Genomic DNA, 24214 nt, shown 5'->3' on the forward strand with positions numbered 1-24214 from the left:
CCGCCGGCGGAAACACCCGAGCGGAGAGAGAGAGGCGGAAAGAGCCGAGCGGTGCGCGCGAGGGAAGAGGGCGGTTCGGGGTACCGATGCTTTTGCGTCCTCCCCCGACAACGGAGCCAATCGAGAACGGGTTCCGCAGAGCCGCCGGCGCGCTGCCAGGGGGGGCGGGGGAAGGGGGGGCGGAAGGGAAAGCGGGGTGCGCTGCAGGAAGTGGCGGTTACCGGGGCGATGGGACTCGGGGGGACGCGCGTCCGCCGATGGGGCCGAGCCCGGAGCGGGGGCCCGCCCGCCCAGTCCTGGCCTGGGGGACCGCCGAGGTGGCAGAGTGGGTGTCGGGGCTCGGCTTCCCCCAGTACCAGGTGCGGGGCTGCCGCTTCCTGGGTCAGAGGCCCTGGACACCGTGATGGAACGAGGGGGAATGGATTTAACCGAAAAGAGGGGAGACTTAGGTTAGGTGTTGGGGAAATTCTTTACTCAGAGGGAGGTGAGGCGCTGGCGCTGCTGCCCAGAGAAGCTGTGGTGCCCCGTCCCTGGAGGGGATGACCAGGCTGGATGGGGCCCTGAGCAGCCTGAGCTGGTGGGGGGCAGCCCTGCACACGGCACGGATTGGGGCAGGGTGGGCTTTGAGGTCCTCCAACCGAAGCCTTTCTGTGATTTTATGATTCTACAACACTGGTGGGGGATGGCCGAGGGCTACGGATGTCCCATCACCTTCCCTTCTGCTTCTCTGCCCAGGAGTGCTTCAGAGCCAACGGCATCACCGGCCGCCGCCTCATCCTGGTGAACTGCTCCAGCCTGCCGGCCATGGGCATCACAGACTTCAAACACATGCAGGTGCACGTGTGTGCTGTGGGGCTGCAGCTGCCTCAGCCGGTCAGAGTCCAGCTGCAGCCCCACCTGCTCACCAGGGTGCAGGGCTGCCACCCATCTGCCCGGGCAGATTTTGTGTGAGCAGTGAGCCTGAAAGCAGACAACAGGTCTTACTCAACCCGATGAGTGTGTTGTTCAGGTCTTCACATGCAACTCCGTAGCTGACTGGGGACTGCAGGCTGCCTTTCGAGGACAACATCAGCACATCAGAAGTGCTTTGCCTTTCTTTTAGCCTGTGTTGCCCCCCTGACCCCAGAAAATTGCTTAGCAAGATGCAAATGTCTTTCATAGGCACTCCCTCAGAATTTCCTTCCAGTAGTTTTCCACTTACTGATCTCTCTGATTTAATTTGTAGAACATCTGCAAATCTGGGCAGCTTTAACCTGCAACAGTCAAACCACAGTTCTCAAGCAGCAGAAGGGCAACTCATTATTACTTCCTTGTTTTATACTCTGCTGAACACAAATGTCTCTGCTTCTTCCCCATTTTATAAACATGTAATTTCTGGTAATTTTCCTCTCAAGACCTTGTTTCTTTAAAACCACCAACAGATAAGCTAAGGTTAAGGCTGCAGTTTGGCCTTCCAAAGATTCCTGATGGTACAGAGATGCAGCATTTCATACTTTCAATATATGTAGGTAATTTTTGTATCCTTTTAAATTCATTTAGTTTTCATTAGGACCACGATGGAAAAGAGTGTCTTGATCTTTCATTTACTCCCCATTTTATTTGTTTATCCCTCATGTAGGGATGGCAATAGGAAACACGAGAAACCTCATCTAAACAACATGTTGCACAAGTATTATAGGTCAGTATTTGAAACACACTCAGGCTTACTCTTCATTAAACCACACTCCTTTTCTATGGCATACTGTAGTCCTATTGAAACCAGCAGCTCTATAGTGGTGTGAGATACCAGAGACACTGGCTGTGAATTTTGGATTAACATCAAAATAGTAAAGGACCCACTAATACTTACTGTTTTTTGTTTTACTTTCCAGTATACCCCAAACACTCAGCCAACGCAGGGTTTAGCCAAAGGAAATCTGGATTTTTAAAAGATTTTATACATCACTGTGTGCATACACTGTGGAAGCAGCACAGATGTTCCCTATGTTTTATAAAGTGTAAAGTAGAGGAATTAATAGTGATTTGTCTTTATCTTGCCTGGGACGTGTGGTTTGACTGCTGTGGCTTACAGTTACCCATCACCTTAACGTCAGCATCAAAAAGAAAACTACTGAAGATAAATGCTGAGATACCCAACAGCATGTACCCTGTGCAACAGTAGTCATAGCTAGAGAAGCATGAGCTTAGATTTGTTTGAACAGTTCCGAGAGAGAGATTGCAATCGGGAACGGATCCGCTGTCTGAATCACGGTCATCCACTACTGACTGTGATTTCAGTTATCCCAATCACATGCTTCCCCTTAAATGCATCCTCCCCTTTGATGGTCAAATCTGGTCTCTTGCAAAGTCAAACTTCTATATCTTGAATCAAAACAAAAGGCAATACAGACTTTTGCCATTGAAGAAACATATTTATGTACTAAAAAGAGCCTTAAAATAACACGTAGGAGGAAACCTAGATAAAACTGCTTTCCGCTGATGTAAGTTATCGGTGTAAGAAACCACATCAGAGATGCAGTTAATGCAGAAGGAACAGGAGGAGGTCTGATTTGGGATCAAAAGGTACTAGGTCTTTACACAACCTGCAGTTCAAAGCAGGTACACGTATACCTAGTGATCAGAGCCTTCTGAGCCTACAAAGCATAGACACACAGAGACCTGGCACGAGAAGCCAGAGGACAGCAGAGCTCAGGCTGGAACAACAGAGTGACTGTAGTTGAGTGTCAGTGTCCCCGTGAGGTCCTTGTAGCAGTATGAAAGGAGCAAAGAGGAAAACACCAACTTAAAATCAGGTAGTGATCTAAGACGAGCCTAGGAATAAAACCGAGGTTTTGCTTTAGTTGTGAACTGACTTGGCTTTAGTTACTGCCTGTTTTTTCTTCCTATTTTCAATATGTGTCTGGGAAATTGAGGCAGACCACACAAGTAATCCTTAAAGAGAAATGTAACAGAAAGTTGAACTTATAAAACACCTCCAAAATACTTGCAGCTCTTTCCTAGGAGAGCAGAGCTCTTCAGGGAATAAGGACAAGACTCTTTTGGATCACAGGTGGGAAAAGTCATCTGGTTTTAAAGGGAGGTGATACCCGATTGCATTTATTTTCAGGAGTTAGACAGGATAATTTACCCAGTTGTAGTACTGCTAGAATTGATTCGTTGATCCCTTCCGTTATCAGAGCAAGTGGACTTAAATTTCATTTCCCTCATTCCTCTCCATAATGGAAACAGAGGGATTTGAGGCTGCACTTACTGAGCCAAGCCAATTGTTTCACATTTGATTTACAGTTGCTTTCCCCAGAGAACACGAGGTAGAAGTTCACATAACCAGGGAGAGAGAAAATCTCTGTGCCCCAGTGAATAGCATATGAAAACTGCTTTTTTATTCTAGAGTACCAAAAAGCAATTTCACCTCCAAGCTTCCCTCTAGCTCAGCAATCTTAATTGTTTGTTTGAAATTGAATATGCCACCAAAAATATTGATTAGTACCATGAGTTTTAATATTGATCGCAGAGGTGAAGGCTTCACATTGCATTGCTGGCTTTGTTCATACAGAAGCCTTTCAAGACTATGTCTAGTGCAAGAAGAGACAGCCCCTGCAGTCAGTCATCTGCACTTACTAAAGGTGACAAGTTCTCTGTAAGATTTTTAATCCCCAGCTCCTCATTGGGATATAGGGGTTTTGTATGGTAGTTGTTTGACAGCTAAGAAAAACTAAGCCACGGGTTAGAGAAATCAACTGCAAAACCTGCTCCTTCTCTTGTAGAAACTGAAGGAGAAACTAACCAGGCCAGGATAAGTGTTAGCTGACATACTCCAGCAAACTTACAAATTAGACTATCTGTAATGTTTTCCAAAGCTTGTAAGTGAGTAGGGATCATCTGAGACTTCAACAGAACCTGGATGTTCTTCAAAATCACGCTCTATCCTGCTGCTTGCTTGTGCTTTCTACCTCTACCCTACTCAGGCGGGATCCAGGTTCACAGAGGTCCCAGCTGACTGTGGCCCACCTAGGGCCCTCAGTGAGAGTGTACTGGAGCACGTGCAAAGGTCACATCACAATGCCGCGCACAGGGGCACGCAAGCTTCCCAACCAGAAATATCAGGGAAAGGCTGATAGCAGTCAAAACCTGATAGTTACTATAGAAATGAGCATGATAGCATCAGTTCAATGACACAGAAACGTTTTGCAATATAGGGGAAATGGCACTTTGATAAAAAAAAAAAAACTACACATTAAATTTTCTGAGAGCTTCTCGGCACGGTCAGGTGAAGTTCCTGCTGAGTTTAATTCCACTGTACTGCTATTATAAAGTATATCAAAGCCACTGAAAATACCAGTCCAGCGTTCTTTTGATCCCAGATAAAGCAGTGTACTGCTCTTCAGGCTCAAGCCAAGGTTGGGGGAAGGTTCTGAGGAAATGCTGTGAAAGATCAGTAAAACCTTGTGAAGTGCATTTCAGCGCTTCAGTCAAATCAGAAGGTTACATCCTTGGAAGTGACTTCAAGAATAATGGCAAACCTCTTCACCAACAGCCCCAGCCCAGCTGGCTCTGCCAGCCAGTCGCCTCTGATTTTCTTAATGAGCAATAAAGCTTACTGGCCTCATTAGCTTTTCCAGCTCTTCTATGTATAGACCCAGTTACTGACAATATAACTTTGCAAACAGCAATGTTTTTGCATTAGGCAGACTCCAGCTCATTCATCCATAACATGTTTGTTCTGCAAGTGCAAACAGGAAAGCCAGGCTGTTTGTACCACTAAAGTAAGCAGCTGTGAGGCTGTCACCCACAGTAAATCTAGAGAACGTGCAGTCTCCTCTCCTTTGACAAAGTCATACCAGGATCATGCTTTCAGATCCTTCCTGAGTTGCAACTTCAAGTGCAAAAATGTTCCAAAATCAGAAACTCAGTTTTATTTTTTGCTGCTTTGGCACCAAATGGTGTTAGCTAATGTCCCGTGAAGTGAGAATTTCTCATATTGTTGCCTGATGTATTTGTGTTTCAGGAGATTTCACGACACGTGCGGGAGTTGCTGGGGATTGAGGAGCCTGTCTTCAGCAGATCCATTGCCCTCCCATACAGAGACAACATGGGTCTCTTCCTGGAACAAAAGTCTCGATCAGGACAGAAAGCAGATGCCCTCACTTTCTCACAGTTTGTCCAAGAAGCAGGCCTAGAGCCCCGCTCTACCTTTGCTCCTTTCCAACAGGCACAGACTGGGGTAGAAATAGATGCTGTCCTTTTATTGCAGAGCACACACACTCAGGATTAGAGTCACACTGCAGTTCCACCTGTGTGAGAAGCCCACCTGGGAGAGCAGTATACACCCTTATTAGCTTGCTATTTGTCCAGGATGGTATAGTTTCACATTTTTCACATTATATGAAAGGCTATTGCAGCTCTTGGCCATTTCATGACAGCAAACACATCCCTGCATTGGCTCTTTTCTGTAAGATTTTTTTCCAGTTCATTTGCTTCCAGGAACTAAATGAAGCAAAACAAATAAATCAGGTGCGACTTTACCACTGACTGTCTGTCTTTTATTTCTGCTGCTTCACAGTTGATTAAAAAGACCAAAAAAAAATCAATCCTAGACATATTTTAATTTCCACTGATTGGCAGTAGCTTCTCTGCTGCTCACATGGATAGATTTGTCCTGGGTTTTAGTGTCTGCAGACTAGGAACACTGCTAACTACAAAGGTAGGACAAATGGCGCACACAGTGGTGCACGTTTGTGTTGCCTGCTGCTATCAGCAGTCTGGAGGTGCCAAGTTGCAGTGTAAACAACCAATCCCTGTCCTAACCATGGAACTGATTTTGTGTGAAACAGAACCAAGAAGTGGTTTATCGTAGCAAACAGTACTGCAACACAAGGCAGGAAGTGTGAGGGAATACTGTAAGCTACAGTAGAGAAGTTGGGAAATGAAGTTACTTGTCCTGAGTGGATTTGGACAAAATATAGTCCAAGTAAAGGTTTATTTGCTTTTTGGCATTATTTCTGCCTGGCAATATGAAGTCGTTACAGTGTGTTCTTCTACTAGATACTACTGAGACCAGCAAGAGAAACTGATGGAAGAGAGTTGTCAACATCTCTGGGTATTCATCCCTCCGGGATGAGATCTCAGCATAACATCCTATCGTGGACTTCATTTCAGTTTATGAGGATTTAGAAACATAGTCAGTAGTTTCCTCTGGAATTCCTGAAAAAACCTTCGAAGCAGCTGTGGACAGTGAGGAGTCCTGAACCAACATCATGCCAGGTTCCGTTATGGCTAATGTAGGAGAAGTCTTGGTGCTGGTCAGCACATGCTGCTTCACAGGCCAGTCTCCAAAAGATGCCTGGTACAGCAGAGCAAGATGGTTCTGGACAGACTCACTCTTTTCTAGCAGCTGGCTAAAGGGAGACTCTCTCAGTTGTGCAGCTGTCAGGTCAAACCATGGGAAGGTTCTGAGGAGAGAAAACAATCAGAATCTTCTGTAGGCAATAACAGTCTTGATAATAATTTTACAAATGTTAGTTTTCTTTAGAATGTGCTGCTAGTCTCCTTCTTTGGTTTTGGGAAACAATCATACTCCAAGACTTGAATCTAAAGTTCCAGTCATTACTGCACCATTCAAAGCAAGACTGAACATAATGATTGTAGAGAGCCCCTGAACCAACAGGGGCATTTTCCCTCAAGCAGAATTGCCCAACTTAACATCCTGTGGCTTCAGACAGTCCTGACCAGTAGACAGACAGAAACTGAGAACCAGGACAAAACAACCCAGTGATGACAGTCCAGGTCTTTTACTTCTAGCACATCTAAAGCAATCTTTTCTGGCAGGTATATGGTCCCTAAGGGACCATACACATACACATACATTTCAGCACCTTCCAACCCAGCATGACAACCCCATGCTTTGGCTTTGGGATATGTCAAGTTTTAGAGTACAGAGAAAGCCTGGGAAAGCAGTAGCCCAGCATCCAACCCTTTACTTACTCCTCTGGAGTCATTGAAGAGGCAAAACTTTTGCTGACAAAACTCTCGCATGTAAACTGTGGGCAGGAAGCTTTCTGCTCTGCACAGATATGGCAGTGTTCAGGAAAACAGAGGTCATTGAGCAATGCCAGTGCCTCCTGGTGAGGCAGGCTCTGCCACATGCTGCTGTTCAGGGCTGCATAGAAAATGCCCACCAGCCATTTGCCATTGACTTTTATTTTCGCTGCACAACAAAGAAAATCAAATGTCAGTAACCAATGTGCACACAGGTGTGAAGAGAGATCCTCAGCCCTCTCTCCTGTAAGCAATTGCATTAGCAACGAGAGCAAGCTTACCTGAAATCTCTGTTTTGGGATCATTTTAGGTGAGGGTGCTAAAATTAATCTTCGCTATCAAGTTTAACCAAAATGAGAGGTTGTACCTTGGGAGTTGAGGGGGCACGTTGCCTGCACAACAGCAAGGTCTTGCAGCGCCTCTGTGACCGCCCCCTTTGTCCCCCACTCCTTTGTAGGCTCCTTGCCAGGGCACTGGTACTGTGGCCTCACGATGGCATTGTAGCAAAGGAGTTGCTTCAACCTGAAAGCAAAGGTGGCCCAAAGAGAGGAAGAGGGTGTCTAGGCTCACCTTGCTTCAGAGCCCCGTCCCACTCCTTCAGTGACCAACTGAAGTGGGGAGTGGCTGACTACAACCAGGTTTGAAGCAATGTTCTGCAATAAAATCATGAGATGCTGTAAGAGCTGTGCTCCCATGCAGCAATGGCTGTGCCAGCACCGTGCTGTGTTCGCCCGTGAGCTTTGGGGTGAATGGTAACACGTCCAAGTGCATTTTACCTGGGCAGAGGGACAGCAGTGATGAGGCTGTACACGATGCAGGGTTTCCGGATGGCTGGCCGCACTACAGAGCAGATGGATGGCGTGTGCGATGGCAGGCAGCAGAGGAACAGGACGTCTGCCCAGGCTGCCAGCTGCGCGTTGTCGTAGAAGCAGTTGAGCCCTAGTTTCTGCAGGTGTGCTGCAGCAAGGCACACAGGGCTCAGAGCCCATGGACTCAGCACTGGCAAAGGGCACCCCAGGGCCTGTTCTTCCTGAAGGGCCATCAGAAGCACAGCAGAAGCCCACCCCGCTGCCTGGCCCGGCTGGGGAGCACTTACACAGGCTCTCAGGGCGCCGGGTAGAAATGCGGACACTGGAGCAAGGAGCCTGACCCACTGTCACCAGTGCTCGGGCCAGCTGCTTCCCAAGGCGGCCTCCACCAATAATACCAACCTTCAGGCTGTGGCTATCTGCCAGAGAAGTCAGCAAGGCCTTCCCACTGCTGCTCACCCTGGAGAAGTGGAGAAACTTTGTCAGCCCCTTGGAAGCCATGATTTCCCTGGGCCACATGCAATCCTACCCTTTCAGGACTTCCCCAGGCCATATGTCTACATAGAGCACCCCAGCCCCAACCCCTGCATCCCACCCTGGTCTCCAACAGTCACCAGAATGACAGAGGCTGATGGCTGTAGCCTGGAGTGTGCAGCAGCCATGAGGCTTGGGGCATGGCGTCCACAGTACTCATGCTGGGGCTAACTGGCCACTCTGCTGGCCCAACGCATCAGGCAACCAAACCCCATGTGCCAGGAGGGACCCCACGATGTATGGCTGCCCAGGGGAAAGCCACCACTACGCTCCCAGGGGAAGGCGGATGAAAAGGGGCCCTGAGATCAAGGACCAGGTGAGCGGTTGTGATATCCATGGCACTGGTGCGAGTTGCTGCAAAGCAGCTCAGCAAATTAATAGCTGATACCCAGCATATCAAGCCCCCATGACGACACCAAGCTCAGGGAGAAGTCAGCATGAGGAGCATAGCCTAGTGTCAGCAGGACTGCTGTTGAGAAGGGACACGGGACACCACGTGCTAATGTAGGATTATTTGCTCATTATAAATCACATACACTGGTGGAGGAAGCAAGTCGCAAGCATGGAGCACCACCAGGTTTCTGGCATGAAAACCACTTTGGCAATAGAGGCAATCTTCTGTCCTTGGTTTTGTCAGATGGAAAACTGCCTAACTAAGGGGAAAATCCCTGAGTATTAAGACTGACTGCGATTTCAGACAAAGCTGGATGTTGAGGAGTTGACAAGTGTGGGTATAAATACTAGGTGACTTTTTACCCACCCAGAACCAGATAAAAAGTAATCAAACTATAGCATTGCATACACACACCTATATAATCCTTAACTTCATAGAGAGCTGGTGTGAGCCATGCAAGAAGCTCCCCACAGAGACCAGCTACTTCCCCAGCTCTTCCAGTGACACACTGGTGCTATCTGGAACTACACCAGGATGAGTGGTGGTGCACCTGTGTCACATCTTAGCTCAGTATTGTGGTTTAGTGATTTTTTGTTATTGGTATTCCACATCATAACATCGTGCAGTGCACTGGGAGTTAAAAGAGTTAATGCTCCAGTTCCGTGGGTGGTCGATATTTCTGGGTAGCTGGTTCTCAGAAGAGAAGAGCTACATCTCCCAGAAGACCTCCACCGTTCTGTTTTCCGTTTAGAGGCAAAGATAAAACTGCTCACAAGTCACGAGGTTGCCCCTTTCTTTTACTGCTGATCTCTGCAACACGTGCTCCCTAAGGCCTTTGGTTTTTGGACACTATCTCTCTCATTTATTTGGTTTATTAGCTTCTATCCCAATTAACTTATATTTCTGCTATTACAATTTGTAAATTAACTTTCTTCCTCAAATTGTTGCTGCTGTTTGTTTGGGTTTTTTTTATTCCCTTCCCTCTTTGTTTCCTTTCCCTTCCCCCCTCTCCCCCACCTTTCTGGGGGCCAGTGTGCTGGTTGGCCCGCTGTCCCCTTGTCACGGACACAGATCTAGAGATACGTCCATGACACTCAGTAACAACAAGACAGTTTGGAACGAGCTCGGTGCTGAGGCCCCCTGATGACCACACCACCCAGCCCGCACAGGGAGCTCAGCTCCACCTTACCTGAAGGCCTGCAGAAGCCTGCAGAAGAAGACGGCATGGGCACACGCGCTCACTGCCAGCCCTTTGCAACGCCTCGTCAGATACAGCAGGGCCTCCTCTCCTTCTACTGCTTCAGCAGCCAAGAAGGACGCAAAAACCTCTTCAATATCCCCCATCTTGGCCCAGGACAGGCAGTAGCAGTGAGGATCTAGGAGAAGGGCATGGCCGCCATCCCGCAGCCCAGCACCTGCCGGGGAGGAAAGGGAGACAGTGCACAAACCCCAGCTGCTCTCAGGGTTCCTCCTTGCAGATGAGGGACCTGTAAAATTGGTTGGTTCCCACATGCAGTGCAGCAATTGGGAACAAGTTATGCCAGTGGGTGTCTGAGCCTACACATGCAGCATCCCACAGAGCCTGCAGCACTGTTCAGCGTACTGCAGATCTGCACAGAGATAAAGAACAGACTAAAACCCAAAAGCCTTCAGCCAAGCTCTAGTCAGGGACAAGGATAACCCATGCCTATCGTGTCACACGTGGTTAGAGTCCTGACCTGCACCCAGCCACCGTTCCACCTGTGGGGGTTCTGTCCCTCTTTGTGCCCCTGCTGCCATGGTGAGCACCCGGTTACCGCTGCCCCATGGCACTCTCAGCCCTTCCTGGGAGCTGGCAGCATCCCTATGGCAGGGCTTGGGCTAGCGGGAACTGCAGCAGGCTCTGCTTTTCCTGCAGGGTATGGCTGTGCCCTTAACACTAGCAGCTGGGTGAGCATGAAAAAGCAAACCACCAGGGAGGGGACTGAGCACCTTTGCACAGGCTCCTGCCTGTGGGCAGTCATGGGGAAGGGGTACCTCTCAGCTGGTGAGAGCAGATAGGTTGCATTTCCTTATTCCTTTTGCTTCCTTTTGTCAAAGTCTATCCATTATTTACTTTCATCACCTGGACTCTACTGCCTAACAATAGACATGTGCCAAAAGCACACAGGGTTTAGGACAGGTATTAAAGAAACATGCATCCCATCGAGGGTATCCCCAAATCATCCACATCAGTGGGGCAGTACCTGCTATACTGTTAATGCAGATGCCAGCTCTACAACGACCTGTAGCCATTTACACTTACTGCTTGCATAGAACCCACCCCCTACATCCATAGGATGCGTTTACCTGGAAATCCAACATCCACAGGTCAGAAGCACTGCATTCTACACACCAAGTTCAGGGGATCAGTAGGCACAGCCTGCTGTACTTTGCTCCTAACTTACCACAGGTGAGGTATCCAGGACCCAAACTTGGGGAATGCAGGTGAGATTTATTCTTGGGCTTAACCGTATTCCTCCAAGGATCTGTTCAGCTTCACCTGCTGCTCCCTGACATAAACTCCAACAAGCAACAGCCCAGCAATTCCTGGCCTGGGGCACACAGATAAGCCTGGCAGAAAGCATTACCCTAACCAGCAGCATCCTGGCTCCATTGGGAAGAAAGGCACCAACAAGTCAAAGATGCTCCATCCTCTGCACCCAGAGTTCTGTGTCCCATTCTAGGCACTTCAGTGCAACAGAGGCACGAATATATTGGAGTCTAGCAAAGAGACTAAGGGACTGTAGCATCTTTCATATGAGAGGCTGAGAGCTAGGACTGGTCAGCCTGAAAAAGCTCAGAGGAAGACTCATCAACACATATAGTTGATGGGAGGAAATGAAGAAGAGACTTAGATGCTCATTAATGGTGCCCTGTGACAGACCGAGACACAGCGGGCTCAAACTGAAACATGGAAGATTCTATACGAGCACAGTATGTTTTTCTTTATTATTTTAACAGTGACGATGGTCAAATACGGGAACAGAATTAATTAGGCTGAGGAGCAGTATCTCCAACTGTGAGACACTGAAAACCTATCTGGAGACAGTCCTGGTCCACCCGCTTCAGATGACCATGCCTGAGCTGGGGGAGTGGACAAGATGGTCATGAAATCCCTTCCAACCTAAACATGCCTATGACTCTGTAGGGGAAAAAGATAAAATGGAATAAAAATTCAAGAGTGATCACAGAAACTGAGACTGCACTTGATGCACAGTGCAGCAGGGATGCTGGAGCCCAAACCTGCCCTCAGACTTCACATGGCTGTATGCAGCTTTCAGCTCTGTGTGAGCACCTCCAAGGCAGCAAATTGTCTTGAAACACTGAAATGAGCTAATCTGTACCGATGGCATGGAAGGTGTGAAATGAGGTACTGCTGCAAGCAAGGCTTCTTCACGGTGATACTGTGTATTTCAGGATATGAGAAAACACCCTGCATGCTCACTTTGAGGGAGGTGTGATAAATCACTCAGGATCAGAACAGAGCAGCGAAGTGCATAATGTGGGAAGGAAATAAACAGCCCGAGGAGAAAGAGACAGCTTTATTTAAGGAACTGGAGAGAGGTCTGGAAGGATGAAGCCAGCAGTTGCCTGAGGAGTTGTGTTTCTGAGAAAGTGCAATTCAATCCTTCCTGGCATCATTAGGTTTGTGCTAAATGAGTGGTCCCTTCTTGTGCTCCATCCAGCCTAGCCCAGCTCTGACCAGCTCCGCGCATCGTGCCCACTCTTTCCTGATGAAGGGATCTGCCGAGAGCTGCCAAGTGCCAGCGTGGGGATACTGGCAGAGGCTGCTGCCCTGGTTCTCTGTGGGAGTTCATAAAACACCTCTTTTCCTGCTGTGAGCCACAACAAACCAAGAAAGACTTCAAGGTGCAGCTGACCCTTTCCCCCTTCACACTCTGATGCAGAGGGAATGCAGTCCAGTAGGCCTTGTTCTCTCCACAGCCATGACTGGCGATGCCCAAGCCAGCCTGAACGTTACAGGGACTGGTCGGTCAGCATTGTCTACTGGAAACCCATGAGTGACTGACCTGTTCCTCTTGCTACAATGAGCCCAGACACCACAATAAGCACACATAACTTTGCCTGGTCCAGCAACTTCCCTCCGTAAACAAAAGCCACGACTGTCCTACAACCAGGTCAAAGAGAATCAGATTCCAAAAAGAATCAACCCTCGTGGATCAGTACCATGGTTTCACTGGCTGCATCAGAGCAGTTGCCTTCAACCAGCCTGAATGCCTCTGTCCTGCGAGCACCCAGTGTCACTGACAAACACTGATCATGCAATGAGTAGTAACAGAGCTGCTCTGTTGGCGCTGGACCAGCTTTTAGTTTCCTTTTGTACTGGCAAGGCAATGTCCAAGCAGGCTGCTTCACTGGTGCTCAGTTCTTCCATCGGATTTGCTAAAAGAGAGAACAAAGTATGACTAACATCAGGCTGACCACAGTTCCCCTGGGCTGAGTTAGCAAGGCCCAGACCACGAAAAGGGCAACCATGGCAATAAGCTGCTACTTCTATCAGCGTCACCCTTCGTTCTTACACTGAATGTAACCCCAAACATAACATTAACTCCCCAGCAGAGAGAAAAGGATGCAGGAGTCACGCCCTTACTGCACACCTAGCCTACAGCTGTCTTCAGTAAGTCACTAGAAAAAGTAGGTGCTTCTTACCATGTTACTGAGTAGGCTGTTTATCTTCTCTTCTTCTGCAGAGCCCCGCTCCACCTTGCATTTATATGCCATCAGCTGGATGCGATCCTTTAGATCCCTGTATGTCTAGACAAACAACAAAACCAGCATCCATCTGAGTGATGAGGACAATTCATCACAGTTAGATGGTGCCCTGCGGATGAGTAGGTGTCAGCCTCTCAACCTCCCCCCAACTTCCAATCAATAGCTTAGGTCTGCACGGTCCATTTGCACAAGCAGACAGGCCTGGGCACAGCACATACTCTAGGAGTCACCCTCCTGGATCGCTTGGCTTTCACTAAGAACAACATGCCGTTCCCAAGCCACAGGAATAAGAAAACTCCGCAAGGTGCATGACAGTAGAGTGACATGGGAAAGTTAGGGAGAAAAAGCAGGCTTTTGTCCCCTCTCTTCATACACGCAGCAAAGACTTACATCAATCACAACATCGTGGCACTTGTATTTGGTGGCAAGGTTCAACCGTGTTTCCACATCCTCTACTAAGCGCACATATTCCTGCAGCACCTGCAAGGGAAAGAAGACAGTCAGCTCCCTTTTGCAGGTACTTCCTGCCTCATTCTTTCACACCAATCACAAAATGTTTCAAGGGCACTGGTTACACAGACTTGACCCTTTTCATCCTAGGGCAACAAGTGGCCAGGACAAGTCTGCTAAGAACCCTAAAAAAGTAAAGCTTTCCTCAAAAAGTCCCAAGTCCTGCACTTTCTCATCCCCATGGATCAGGTTAGCCATCCCAATAGATGAAACATAAGGAAAGTTAATGTAGCAAAAGCAGCTGGCAATACATTGTGGAGAGCGTGCTCTGCGGGCAGACGACTTGGGGCATCGGTAGAGATCCAAACCTCAATGAAGAGCAGGAGGACACAGGCAGCGGCTCTTTGCTCACCTGGACAGGTGCATTGTTCCTCTGCAAGATCTCTACCACCCGGTGGAAGCCAATAGGTGCCTTCTTCTTGGTGTAGCCCAGCCAGTTCTGAAATGACAGCCAAACCCTGTGTTAATCCTAAAGGGCAATCCTTCCAGCCACTGCAAGAGGAGGCTGGAGTCAAAGAACATGGCTGACACAGATTGAATCTGAAAGCAAGAAACAGTTTTTCCCCAGTGAAGGGAGAAATAACATCTCTCCTCGTGCCAGCCACCATGTGTACCACTGGCAGAGCCCTTTATTCAGTGGCTAAGCTAAGGCTGGCTGCAAACCATCTGGTAACAGGGCATGAGAGCAGCCCCCTTCTCTGGCCCAGCAGCTGCAGCCAATTCAGGCCCAGCAGAGCTCAGGGAAAGAAGGAACATGTAACACCCAGCAGCAGAGATGCTGGGCCCTGCTGAAATAAACGAGTCTGTCTGGTAGCCCAGAACAAGCCAACTATCAGTACTAGACATCAGTACTTGGAACTGAGTCCCCAGTAAGGCTTTCCCCAGCTCACCTTGGTGGTTAAGAGTGCATCCACATCCTCCCAGGCTCGTAGCTTGGCACGGGCAGCCAGGGCAGTCAGTACATACTGCTTATCAGGAATCTGTAAGGCAAAGAGCTGCACTCAGAGCACTAGCACAGTTTAGCAGGACTGTGTGGCATGGAGGAGAATGGTATCTGCCTCTATCTTGTCAAAACTCACAACAGCAGCCAGGCAAGGAGGTGAGATACTGCGTTGAGGTCATGGCCACTGAGCAGGAGCTGGGGATTTACAGGTGATGTTACAGCTAGTTGGCCCCTGTTCAGTATACCTTTCTGAGCTTCTGAAACAGCCCTACTCAAGAAGAATGCAGTTTTCCCTACATTGCCCCAGTGCACACCACCCTCAAGCTCCAAGCCAGCCCCGTTGCTAAATGCAGTTTGGCTGCCTCCATTTTCAGCTGGTGCTGCCACACCAGCCAGGAGCGCACATACCTTAAATGTCTTCTTCAGATTGGTTGGGCTGCTGAACGTTCCCTAGAGAGAGCAAACAGTCATTGCAAACTAAGCAAAGGACACCAAGGAAGAGGTTAAGACACCTTCAATTGTACTGCTTTGCACATGATGAATGTCCCTGCTATTGAAGTCTTTAAGCTTTTTGCTCATGACAGTGACAAAGGAGCGAAGAACTGACAGAAGAGAGCAATTAACCCACCCCATTAGCTCCCTGAAGCTGGTGCACTTTCAGCACTTCAGAAACCAATAGCCTTAGATGATTGAAGGCTAATTCACATACTGAGGGCTATAGAGATGAGACGTAACCCTTGTATTCTGTTATCCTTACCTCAGCCTCTGTGTAGTGGTAAAAACAGGAATAGAAGAGAGTGGTCACTAGTGGCATGTTGAGAATTGAGGCCTTGCGAGGGTATTTCCGAAATATCTCAGACTGCCCAGCCATTGCCAAGTGTCGATCATTGGTCTGAGGAAACAAAAAGATCTCAACATGAGTCAGGGCAGCTGTCTGACCTAGTTACTGAGTACAGACCTGAGTAGAGTGTTGTGAAAGCACAGCACCAGCACAGCCTCAGTGCACCCTCAAGTCTGAGGTCTGGTACTTCCCACACAGGCCTGGAACAGCAGTGTGGTTAGCAATTAAAACTACACTAGCCAGATAGGCTGTTTAGATCCAGCGTGGTATGAGTGAGGGACAGATAGGGATCTCATAGTTAGTCACCTTCTGACCAGCAAAATAGAGATTTCATACCTCAATGATTATCTGTCTCTCCAGCAGGGTATAGTGGTCTTGGATGTGAGAGATATCCTCAGCTGAAAATGGCAGCCTGGCCATCCATGCAGGAAGAAAACACTGTCAGCAATTCTTAATCCAGTATGCTTGGGAAGATGTTCTTCTCTGCTGAATATTCTCTCCACATACAGGGATGTAGGGAATACCTCCTACTCTTCCCAGCCCTAGTGTCTCAAGCTCCTGCCCCATCAACTCTGTACTTGTGTCTTCTCTGACTGGCTTCTACTAGACAGGCTCCAGAGAAAGGCATCCCTCATAGAACAACCTAAAGCTCATGCTATCAATATCCTTAAATGCTCAATCACCCAAGCTTTTACCCTTCACACCCTTCAGAATGTCTCTGAAGCATTTCTGTCCCCAAGTAAGCAGCAAAAGATGCTAGACTAGTGATCACCACTAATCCTTTCTTTCTGGACTACATTATGTCCACAATACTGCACTGTCACTGAGGTAAAACCAGTATCAGCTCTGGAACGACACAAGTGCAGTGCTAGGACAAGGGTCTAATTGTCTTTATTACTAGCTTTTGTGAAGCACCCACATCTAGTCCATTCTCTTGCATCTTTTCTTACCCAATGCAGCCTTTCAGAAATTCCCTCTTCTTTTCTACATCCTGGATGTTCAAATGCTCCCGGTACTGCGAGAGCTGGAGAGAGAGAAAAAAAAGCAGTCTGTTCTTATGGATTTGGGACATACAGGACCTCAGGGGGCAAAACAGGAATGCAAAGCTCTCGACTAAACAACCCGATACTCTGCAGCCAGCCTCTCCCTGCCCTTCCCATGCTGTGCACTCCTTTGCCAAGGAGAAGGAGCTTCAGCTCCAGGGAATACTCACAGCAACTTCCTCAGTCCTGTCTAGGAACCTGCAAAACAGAACAAGCAAGCATTAACTTGGAGGCAGGTTCCTAGCAGGGTGCTCAGCCCTGCCACACGGCTGGGCAAGCCCTCACCTGAGCAGATCCAGAAGCAGCTTCTGCTCACCCGTTTCTTTGAGGAAATGGATGAGATGACACAAGGCCACCTGCCGCACCTCCAGCTCTCGAAACAAGACCTCTGCAAGAAAGAGGGATACACATATGGGGGTGAAGCAAGTTAATATGACCAACACTGATGGGGCTAAGTGTAGAACATGGAATTGCAAGTCTTTTGTATGATTCAGCAGTATTAACCCAACTCAAAGCACAGGCCTGGAGGCCAAAGCACTGGAGAAAACTGTTCTCTAGGCTGCAAAGTGGATTCACAATAGAGTGCTACCCCTACAGATTCATTTTCATTTACCCAATCACCACCACCACTGATCAGCATCCAAAGTTCCTCTCTGGGACTCTTCACTTGCACCACCAACCCCCTCCCACATCACACTCACCACAAAAATATTTCACGCTCAGCAAAGCAGTGATACTTCAGCTGCTGGCTCTGTGACTTGCACCCCGTAGAAGAACTGGCCCCTTCATGAAACACATGATAGAAACCCTGGCCCTAGTCACACTTACCTCTCCTTAGCGTCCGTTTCAGGAATATCAGGACCTGTGAGCACAGAGAGGCAGCTTTCAGCTGAACATAATGTTCTTCCCCAGAATTAAGACAGACAATGAACTATCAAGCTTGGTCGAGATGTGGGGAAGCTTACGCAAAGGATGTCTGAAGGCACGGCTCTTACAGCACTCAGGTGAATTCTGCTACCCATAGACACAGGACAAGCAATGAGCCAGGGCCACAGTTGCCAGTTTCCCTGGAGCTTAGCTAAGTGAGATTGAGATTTATAAAGAGAAACCTTTCCCTGAAGGAGCCAAGGGCTTAGAAGACCTGGATCAGGGAAGCTCTGACACTGCAACTGCTGCCTGATGCTTTGGAAACCAGAAAACCTGGAGAGGCCCCTTAAATCTTCCGTAAGCATTCTGCAGTAAGCAGATTAAACCTCGGCCTTCAAGAAATTGCTGCAAAGAACAGTTTCTGGCTGACCTGGTTGTTAGTGCTTGACGTAAATTCTGCAGACTGGCAGGAAAGCCAGCAGCAATACAGAACTTTTCAGCCATAGGCTTTGACAATTTTCATTAACTTCTTGTTTTGGATTAAAGAACAACCCCAACCTAGCAAGATCAGGTTGCCAAGTGACTGTATTCACACAAGCATCCTCTGTGGGGTCATCCAGGAAGTTTTAGCCCTATATGGACCCAGCAGGACTCACAGCTGTAATGACATTTCCATCATGTCCCGCCACAGCTTCATCCAAGAGCACCATCTTGTCCTGCAGGGAGCGAAACCTCTCTAGAGAACAGACCTGGAGATAAAAAGAGATTTAAGTAGCTATAAAAGACACCAGCAACTCTGCAGGCTGAACCAAGTCCAAAGGTGTTACCTATTCTTCCCACACGAGTCCTTCAGCAACACAAATAACCACTCCACCAACCACCAGAGAACTATTCATTTAGCTGGAACCATGTGCTGCGTGATCCCTGGCAATCTGTCAGCTGAGAGCATACAGTTAGCCCTCATTACTGCCTGGGTTAGAACAGCAGTCGTTGTGCATTCAGCACAAGCACACTTGCAACAAGCAAAACTTCTCTGCATGCTATAAGCCACCACCTCTGACAGGAGGAGGAAACTCTGAAGGAACCTTTCCATGGAAGAAAACAGAAAAATAGAGTTGCACAACTCTTCCTTCTTATTCTGTAACTGTAGCCTCTGTCAGCCTTTTGTCCATCTGTCCCCTTTGAGGAGACATAAGCAAAGCAAAACCACATTAAGAACAGGTAGCTTCAAAAGCACTTTAAGTACGATCCCTGCACAGAGCTCCTGTGGGCTCACTGCAAACTGAGGCAGTCAAGACCAACATTCCAGCTCTAGTGCAACCAATACTGCTTCTGTCTTCTTCCATCCATTTGCCAATGAGTTGGAAGGAAACTAAGGCCTCACTGTCCCACATCTTTTCCAAAAACCCAGCCCCAGAGAACGGAAAGGGTAGAGGGAGGCACAGCAGTACAGACACCTCCTGTCGGAGACTACTGAAGGGATGACTCAAGTAACAACCCAACAAAACCATGCAGTTCTCCTGAAGTGATCTCCGCATTGCCACTTGGCAAAGCAACAGACAGGCACAGCACACCATTCTGGCCAGATGCTACAAGCAACACGAATCCCCTTCCTGCTCCTGGAACAGTCAGAAGCACAGGGGAGTGTAAAGCAGCTTGGGAGCAGTCACCCTCCCTAGCAAGCAGACGGAAGAGGAATGCCCTTACCTTGCCCCTCTGCATTCGCCGGACTGTATCTCTGGGGCTCCAGTCATTGCTGTAATCCTGCCATAAGAGAAATAAAGAACTCAGGAGGCCAGTTTAGACAAGCATTTCCCAAGCTAGTTTCCATTTGTGCTGGACTAATGATGGCCCAGGTGTAACTTCTCAGTCATTCAGATGCTCCAGGATGGTTAGCAGTACATGTCCTCAGTCTTCTGGTATAGATGCTGGGCATTCAGAGTCTATATGCTGACTGGGGAGAAAGGTAGAGGCTCAGAGGTTAACAGAAAATATTTCTATTGCTTTGATAAAAGGGCCATCAAGAAGTGCATTCCACAGCACTGTGGAGAACCCAATAGCTTTGGGCATGTGCCTGGAGATGCACACAGGACTTAGTACAGTGCAGCAAGAAGACTAAAACCTGCAGTTAGACTATCTTCAGGCAATATGCTACAGGTGCTGCAGTGACCAAAATTCCCCTTGAGCTTGCAGACACTACAATCTGGAAACACCACATAAAAGGTGTTATGAGCCCCTCCTCAGAACTCAAAACTCCAAGAACACATCTACGATTTTGTCAGCCAGTGACTGTAACGCAGTCTTCTGCCTCAAAAGAGACAGGGAAAGGAAGCAACCAGAACAAGCTCAGGGAACAATGAATTTGAATTAATCAAAAGCTTACTGAAAGACCAGATAGATAGGAAAAAAAGGTAGATGCAGTCCCTTCTCATATTAGGGGACCAGTGCATGTGAGTCTGAGATGTTCTGAGCACAAAGGGCTCAGAACAGCTACTGGAAACACCCATAGAGTACTTTTATGTTCCACTAGTGAAATTCAATCCTGCTTGGGGTCTGTATTAATCTGTGTGGCCAACTGTAGCTGTGCTATTAGCATGCATGCCTGTATCTGTTGGGAACATGTGCTCAGCTTTGTTACTGATTGAACCTGGGGACATGGGATTACAACTTCACATCTACTAGGTTGGGACAGGAAGAATTCACCCAGTCCCCAAATCCCCTAGACTATGCAACACCTAACACTGCCTACACTGCCTCTCTGGGAAAGGAACATTCCTGACAGCTGGTACCTCACCTCTCTGCTCCCTGATCAGGGTGGGGCATTACAGTGATTCACAAATGAGGTTTAGAAACCTTTAGGTTTCATTTAAGAAGCCTAAGTGATGCCAATTCATCAGATCCAGAACTGAAGAGGTAACCATTTTCACAGAGCCTGCTGGGCAAGAAGGAATAACCAGTATCCCTCAACAAAACTCCTTATTTCTGGGAAGAAACAGGAAACACCTAAATTACTATGAGGCTCTCTACATTTTGCAGCTCCTTTTTCTAATCCCTGCATTGTCCTCTGCTGTCTGAAACAGCAATCAATCACTTTTTTATGAAACCTTTAGAGTGCCACCATGTGAGCTGCTCACCTTGTATTCAGCTCTTGGTCTGCGCAGTTCTGGGGCATAGTTTTTAACTCCTGTGTCTGAGAAGGCTGAAAAAAACAGGACAAAACCGAGTAACACATCAAAATCCTGATTCACACCCACTTCCAAAACTGCCCTTTTTTTGGTTTCTGTGGTAGAAGATGCAAAGTCAAGCATCAAATGGCGGTATAAAGTTGCTCTAAACCCAAAGGTCATCAGTGCACAATCAGAATCCCTCAAATCATCATGCCCACACTTCCTCTGGTTTGCTGAACAACTTTCAGACAACTGATTTCTGCAATGCTATGAAAATGACACTGCCCTTTATTGGAGATACTTCGGTTTATGTAAACCTGCACTCTCCCAGAGAGAGACAGGGATTCAAAACTTACCATCTGAAAGGGATGGCAAACTTGGAAGTCTGTTTCGTCCTGCAATCAAAACAAAAGTCATGAAAGACTCTTCACTGGCACATCTCTTGCAGAGGGAACGCAGGTTCAGGCTGCAACCTGGTGAGCTGTCACTATGCCAGAGTAGCACTAACCATTCTCATTAAGTGATTCATGCTACTGGCATAGCTGGGGCTCACCTGCTTTGCAGTCTAAATCTTTGAAATAGTCTGTGACATCACAAACCATATTGCATCCTAGCCCTATCTGTCTCCTCATTGCCACAGCTAGGAGAGGTTAGAGAGCCTTAATTTGCTCATCTACCTGCAAAGCAGAGGCTCCAGCATGCAGTACTCCTTAGTTCACCACAACGCTGAAAGTTTCATTCACTAGGGCTGCAATTTTGATGCCTTTAGTTATCGTAGTATTATCAAATATGTTAGCAGAAAAACATCAGAAAGTGACAAAGTAAAACCTGGCTTGCTGTCCTGTGAGGTAACAGAGCTGAACTCTTGCAAGCTGTTTAATCCCCCTCAGTGACCTGCTGCACAATCCCCGGCCGGCAGCTACACTACCACTGCCGCTACCAGGTGCCTTTTGAACCAAGCAACAGCAGCCAGCTGAGCCCCAAATAAAGGACAATCAAGCTGTCTTCTCTACAGTGCTGAGGATCAAATGAGGCCTACATGGATCAAGCAAGTCCTTTTGTAGCCTGTTCTTCTCCATTACGAAAACAGATGGCAGTAGTCAGCCATGCTCTACCTTCCTATTCTTGTTAAGCTTGGTTCCACAGAAGCCAAAATCTTCAAAGCCACATCCCTTAATGAAAGAGCTGGGTACCTATGCACAAGACAGGCACAGTCACCAACTTCTGACCAATGACAGACAACACTACCATAGAGAAAAAGAATTAGAGCTTCCCTGCTTTGTAACATTGAAACGATTGACATAAGGTAATGGAATTTCTCCTTGATACTCCTGAGGGAAAACCCACATGTGGCACCTCACCTTTGAACAGGCTGCTCAGGGAGTAGGAGGAAACCTGCTTGGGAAGAGCAGCATAAGAGGAAGAGCCCTTCTGTAGGCTGGTGTCTCGGCCCTCCAGGGAGCTACTGCTGCTGGAGGCTGTCTCTTTGATTGACCAGGAGATGCCTATGCACAGATAGAGGTAATTTAGAACAGAGAATGAGAAAACCACTCTGTAAATAAAGATCTCGTGGCAGGGCAGGAATATTACCAAGCGTGTCCTGGTCAGCTCTGCACTAGCCTATCAGCAAAACTAGATCCCCAGCAAAGAATTTCAATCTCATGCCATGCTACTTATTAAACAGTTGCCTACTGCCCTCCAGAAATGGTTGCATTCAGCAGTGTTGTACAGCTCATTACGGCTTATACTGGGGAGGAAAAAAAGCAAAGAAAAAAATAAAAAGCACATCCCACCAAACATTTATGTGTCATTGTATAGGGGTAAAGCACGATCCAAAGAACAAAGCAAGGCGAAGAATCCCTGTCTTATCTTGAATTACAGAAGCATTAGAACACACCTCCCTGGGCACTAGAAAGCTAAGATAACATTCCTCCCTGCACAGACAAAACAGCTGTCAATGCACACACGCTGCTGACACAGTGCATTTGTCTTCTTTCTGCTTGCGACACAGCCGTCTCCTCCTTTTGTGCAGCCACAAACCATCAAGTTTGAGGCTGTGGTGGTACAACGAAGCAGATGATAGGTAAAGACTTCAGGTGGGAAAAGGAAAGCTCAGAGCTGGCGGGAGGAGCTGCAGCACAGCAGGGGAATAGGCTCCTCAACGGCCCTGTGGGTGACCCACGTTTTAAGCTCTCACTCCCTGAGAGGTGCTCACTGGCTGCCATTATCTGCGGGTCATGAACTCCCTAAACCAGCAAAGTGCATCGGGTGTGGCCTGTGAGCTCACATCCATCACCCCTAGAAACACACTTACAGTGCTCTTTCAGACTTTAACCACAGGAAACAGCTTATCAACACACACTGAACCACGGGATGTCTCCTTAAAGCGCTGCAGGGACAATGCAGGGTGAACTTTAAATGGTGACAGACAGCGGTGTGAAAGAGAATTCTGCAGGCCAGCGGAGTCTGGCGCATATGGGGCCATAACATCCAAAATACCTGCTCTAGGCTCTCATATATACTGGGGACCCAAAACAAACTCCATTCGCTCATTTGCGCTCCATCTCTTTATATCATGTGGGCCTCAGCAGACCCACGTGGGGACACCAGGAGCGCACAGCTCGGCCTCGGGGGGCTGACAGAGTGAGGCGACGTGGGACAGCCTCAGTGCGTGATGGGAGAGGCCAGCTGCCCAGCCCCAGGGCCGGCCCGCAGCACCCCGCACTTACTTCCCACGGGCTCCCCGCTCCAGCTGACCTTCTCCAGATCGTCATCGTCATCGTCAACGATGTCCCGAAGGCTGTTCACCGCCCGCTTCGATTCCTTCAGCTGCGGGAAGAAGACAGTTTGGGCACACACCAACGTGGGGCCGCGGCCCCACAGCGCGGGGCGGGGAGGGGGCTCGGCTCCCACCTGGGACAGCTCGTCATCCTCGTCGTCGAAGGTGAAGGCCCGGAACTTGGAGCTGTGCCAGTACTCCTCCTCGTCCGCCCGCGCCCTGCTCATCTGCAACGACACCACGCGGCCTCAGCGCCGCCCCCGTCCCGTCCCGTCCCGTCCCGTCCCGCCAAGCGCAGCCCCTCGCCGCCGCTCACCTCCCCGCGCTCCTCTCCCACCCCTGGCAGCGGCTCGGCAGCGGCACGGCACCGAGGGAAGGGCGGCCGCCGCGCGGGGCACGCCGGGACCGCAGTCCGCCCGCTCGCCGCCTTCCGCCCGGCCCTGCGCCGCAGTCGGCCTGCAACTCCTGGCGCGCACTCCGCGGGCTCCGAGTCTTTGCTGGGGGTCGCGGTGTGGCAGCGGGGCTCGGGGCGGCCGC

At 48.6% G+C, this 24214-nt stretch overlaps 3 protein-coding genes across 10 annotated transcripts; 1 reads left to right on the forward strand and 2 right to left on the reverse strand.

Moving 5' to 3' along the window:
• The first annotated feature begins 181 nt into the window (after positions 1 to 181).
• On the forward strand, positions 182 to 5522 carry SAMD15 (sterile alpha motif domain containing 15). Of its 4 annotated transcripts, none has more exons than XR_006939513.1 (4): positions 182 to 359; positions 736 to 834; positions 3286 to 3353; positions 5006 to 5522. XR_006939513.1 is itself a non-coding variant. In XM_046942572.1 (4 exons), the coding sequence occupies exons 1-4, from the start codon at positions 229 to 231 to the stop codon at positions 5270 to 5272; spliced, it is 531 nt and encodes a 176-aa protein (XP_046798528.1). In that variant the 5' UTR covers positions 182 to 228; the 3' UTR covers positions 5273 to 5522. The 4 variants fall into 4 exon arrangements, 3 of the variants coding, with proteins under 3 accessions (XP_046798528.1, XP_040557823.1, XP_046798529.1); XM_046942572.1 differs by having other exon boundaries at positions 182 to 325; XM_040701889.2 differs by lacking the exon at positions 3286 to 3353 and having other exon boundaries at positions 736 to 873.
• A 421-nt stretch (positions 5523 to 5943) lies between these two features.
• Positions 5944 to 11715, reverse strand: NOXRED1 (NADP-dependent oxidoreductase domain containing 1). Its single transcript, XM_040701888.2, has 7 exons — positions 10491 to 11715; positions 9962 to 10187; positions 8132 to 8304; positions 7812 to 7992; positions 7403 to 7557; positions 6982 to 7204; positions 5944 to 6449 (listed from the first exon to the last, which is right to left on the reverse strand). Exons 1-7 carry the CDS (start codon positions 10549 to 10551, stop codon positions 6158 to 6160), a joined length of 1311 nt encoding a protein of 436 aa, XP_040557822.1. The 5' UTR covers positions 10552 to 11715; the 3' UTR covers positions 5944 to 6157.
• Positions 11716 to 12317: 602 nt separating this feature from the next.
• Positions 12318 to 24073, reverse strand: VIPAS39 (VPS33B interacting protein, apical-basolateral polarity regulator, spe-39 homolog). Of its 5 annotated transcripts, XM_015287721.4 has the most exons (20): positions 23994 to 24073; positions 23812 to 23904; positions 23628 to 23727; positions 22260 to 22403; positions 21255 to 21293; positions 20866 to 20930; positions 19439 to 19495; positions 18388 to 18480; positions 17693 to 17726; positions 17150 to 17252; positions 17035 to 17062; positions 16772 to 16845; positions 16158 to 16233; positions 15738 to 15872; positions 15389 to 15430; positions 14928 to 15017; positions 14390 to 14476; positions 13918 to 14007; positions 13465 to 13569; positions 12318 to 13197 (listed from the first exon to the last, which is right to left on the reverse strand). In XM_015287721.4, the coding sequence occupies exons 2-20, from the start codon at positions 23902 to 23904 to the stop codon at positions 13177 to 13179; spliced, it is 1476 nt and encodes a 491-aa protein (XP_015143207.1). In that variant the 5' UTR covers positions 23994 to 24073; the 3' UTR covers positions 12318 to 13176. The 5 variants fall into 5 exon arrangements, 4 of the variants coding, with proteins under 4 accessions (XP_015143207.1, XP_015143209.1, XP_046798526.1 ...); XM_015287723.4 differs by lacking the exon at positions 22260 to 22403; XR_001466844.4 differs by lacking the exons at positions 12318 to 13197; positions 13465 to 13569 and adding an exon at positions 15117 to 15175 and having other exon boundaries at positions 14928 to 15032.
• Positions 24074 to 24214: the final 141 nt, after the last annotated feature.

This window comes from Gallus gallus, chromosome 5 (assembly GCF_016699485.2).
Source record: "Gallus gallus isolate bGalGal1 chromosome 5, bGalGal1.mat.broiler.GRCg7b, whole genome shotgun sequence".
Lineage (NCBI taxonomy): Eukaryota > Metazoa > Chordata > Aves > Galliformes > Phasianidae > Gallus > Gallus gallus.

Bases quoted from the DNA above. Each gene is read 5' to 3' on its own strand.
- SAMD15 (XM_046942572.1), top strand. From the start codon at position 229: ATGGGACTCGGGGGGACGCGCGTCCGCCGATGGGGCCGAGCCCGGAGC. The intron at 326-735 runs GTGGGTGTCGGG...TTCTCTGCCCAG, and splicing joins GGGACCGCCGAGGTGGCAGA to GAGTGCTTCAGAGCCAACGG. The intron at 3,354-5,005 runs GTGAATAGCATA...TTTGTGTTTCAG, and splicing joins GAGAAAATCTCTGTGCCCCA to GAGATTTCACGACACGTGCG.
- NOXRED1 (XM_040701888.2), bottom strand. From the start codon at position 10,551: ATGGCAGCAGGGGCACAAAGAGGGACAGAACCCCCACAGGTGGAACGG. The intron at 8,305-9,961 runs GTAAGGTGGAGC...CCACTTCTCCAG, and splicing joins AGGCTTCTGCAGGCCTTCAG to GGTGAGCAGCAGTGGGAAGG. The intron at 7,993-8,131 runs GTAAGTGCTCCC...GCCTTGCTGCAG, and splicing joins CCGGCGCCCTGAGAGCCTGT to CACACCTGCAGAAACTAGGG.
- VIPAS39 (XM_046942570.1), bottom strand. From the start codon at position 23,904: ATGAGCAGGGCGCGGGCGGACGAGGAGGAGTACTGGCACAGCTCCAAG. The intron at 13,570-13,917 runs GTAAGTCTTTGC...TTGTTTGTCTAG, and splicing joins GCCACGATGTTGTGATTGAT to ACATACAGGGATCTAAAGGA. The intron at 13,198-13,464 runs GTAAGAAGCACC...TCTCTCTTTTAG, and splicing joins ACAGCCTACTCAGTAACATG to CAAATCCGATGGAAGAACTG.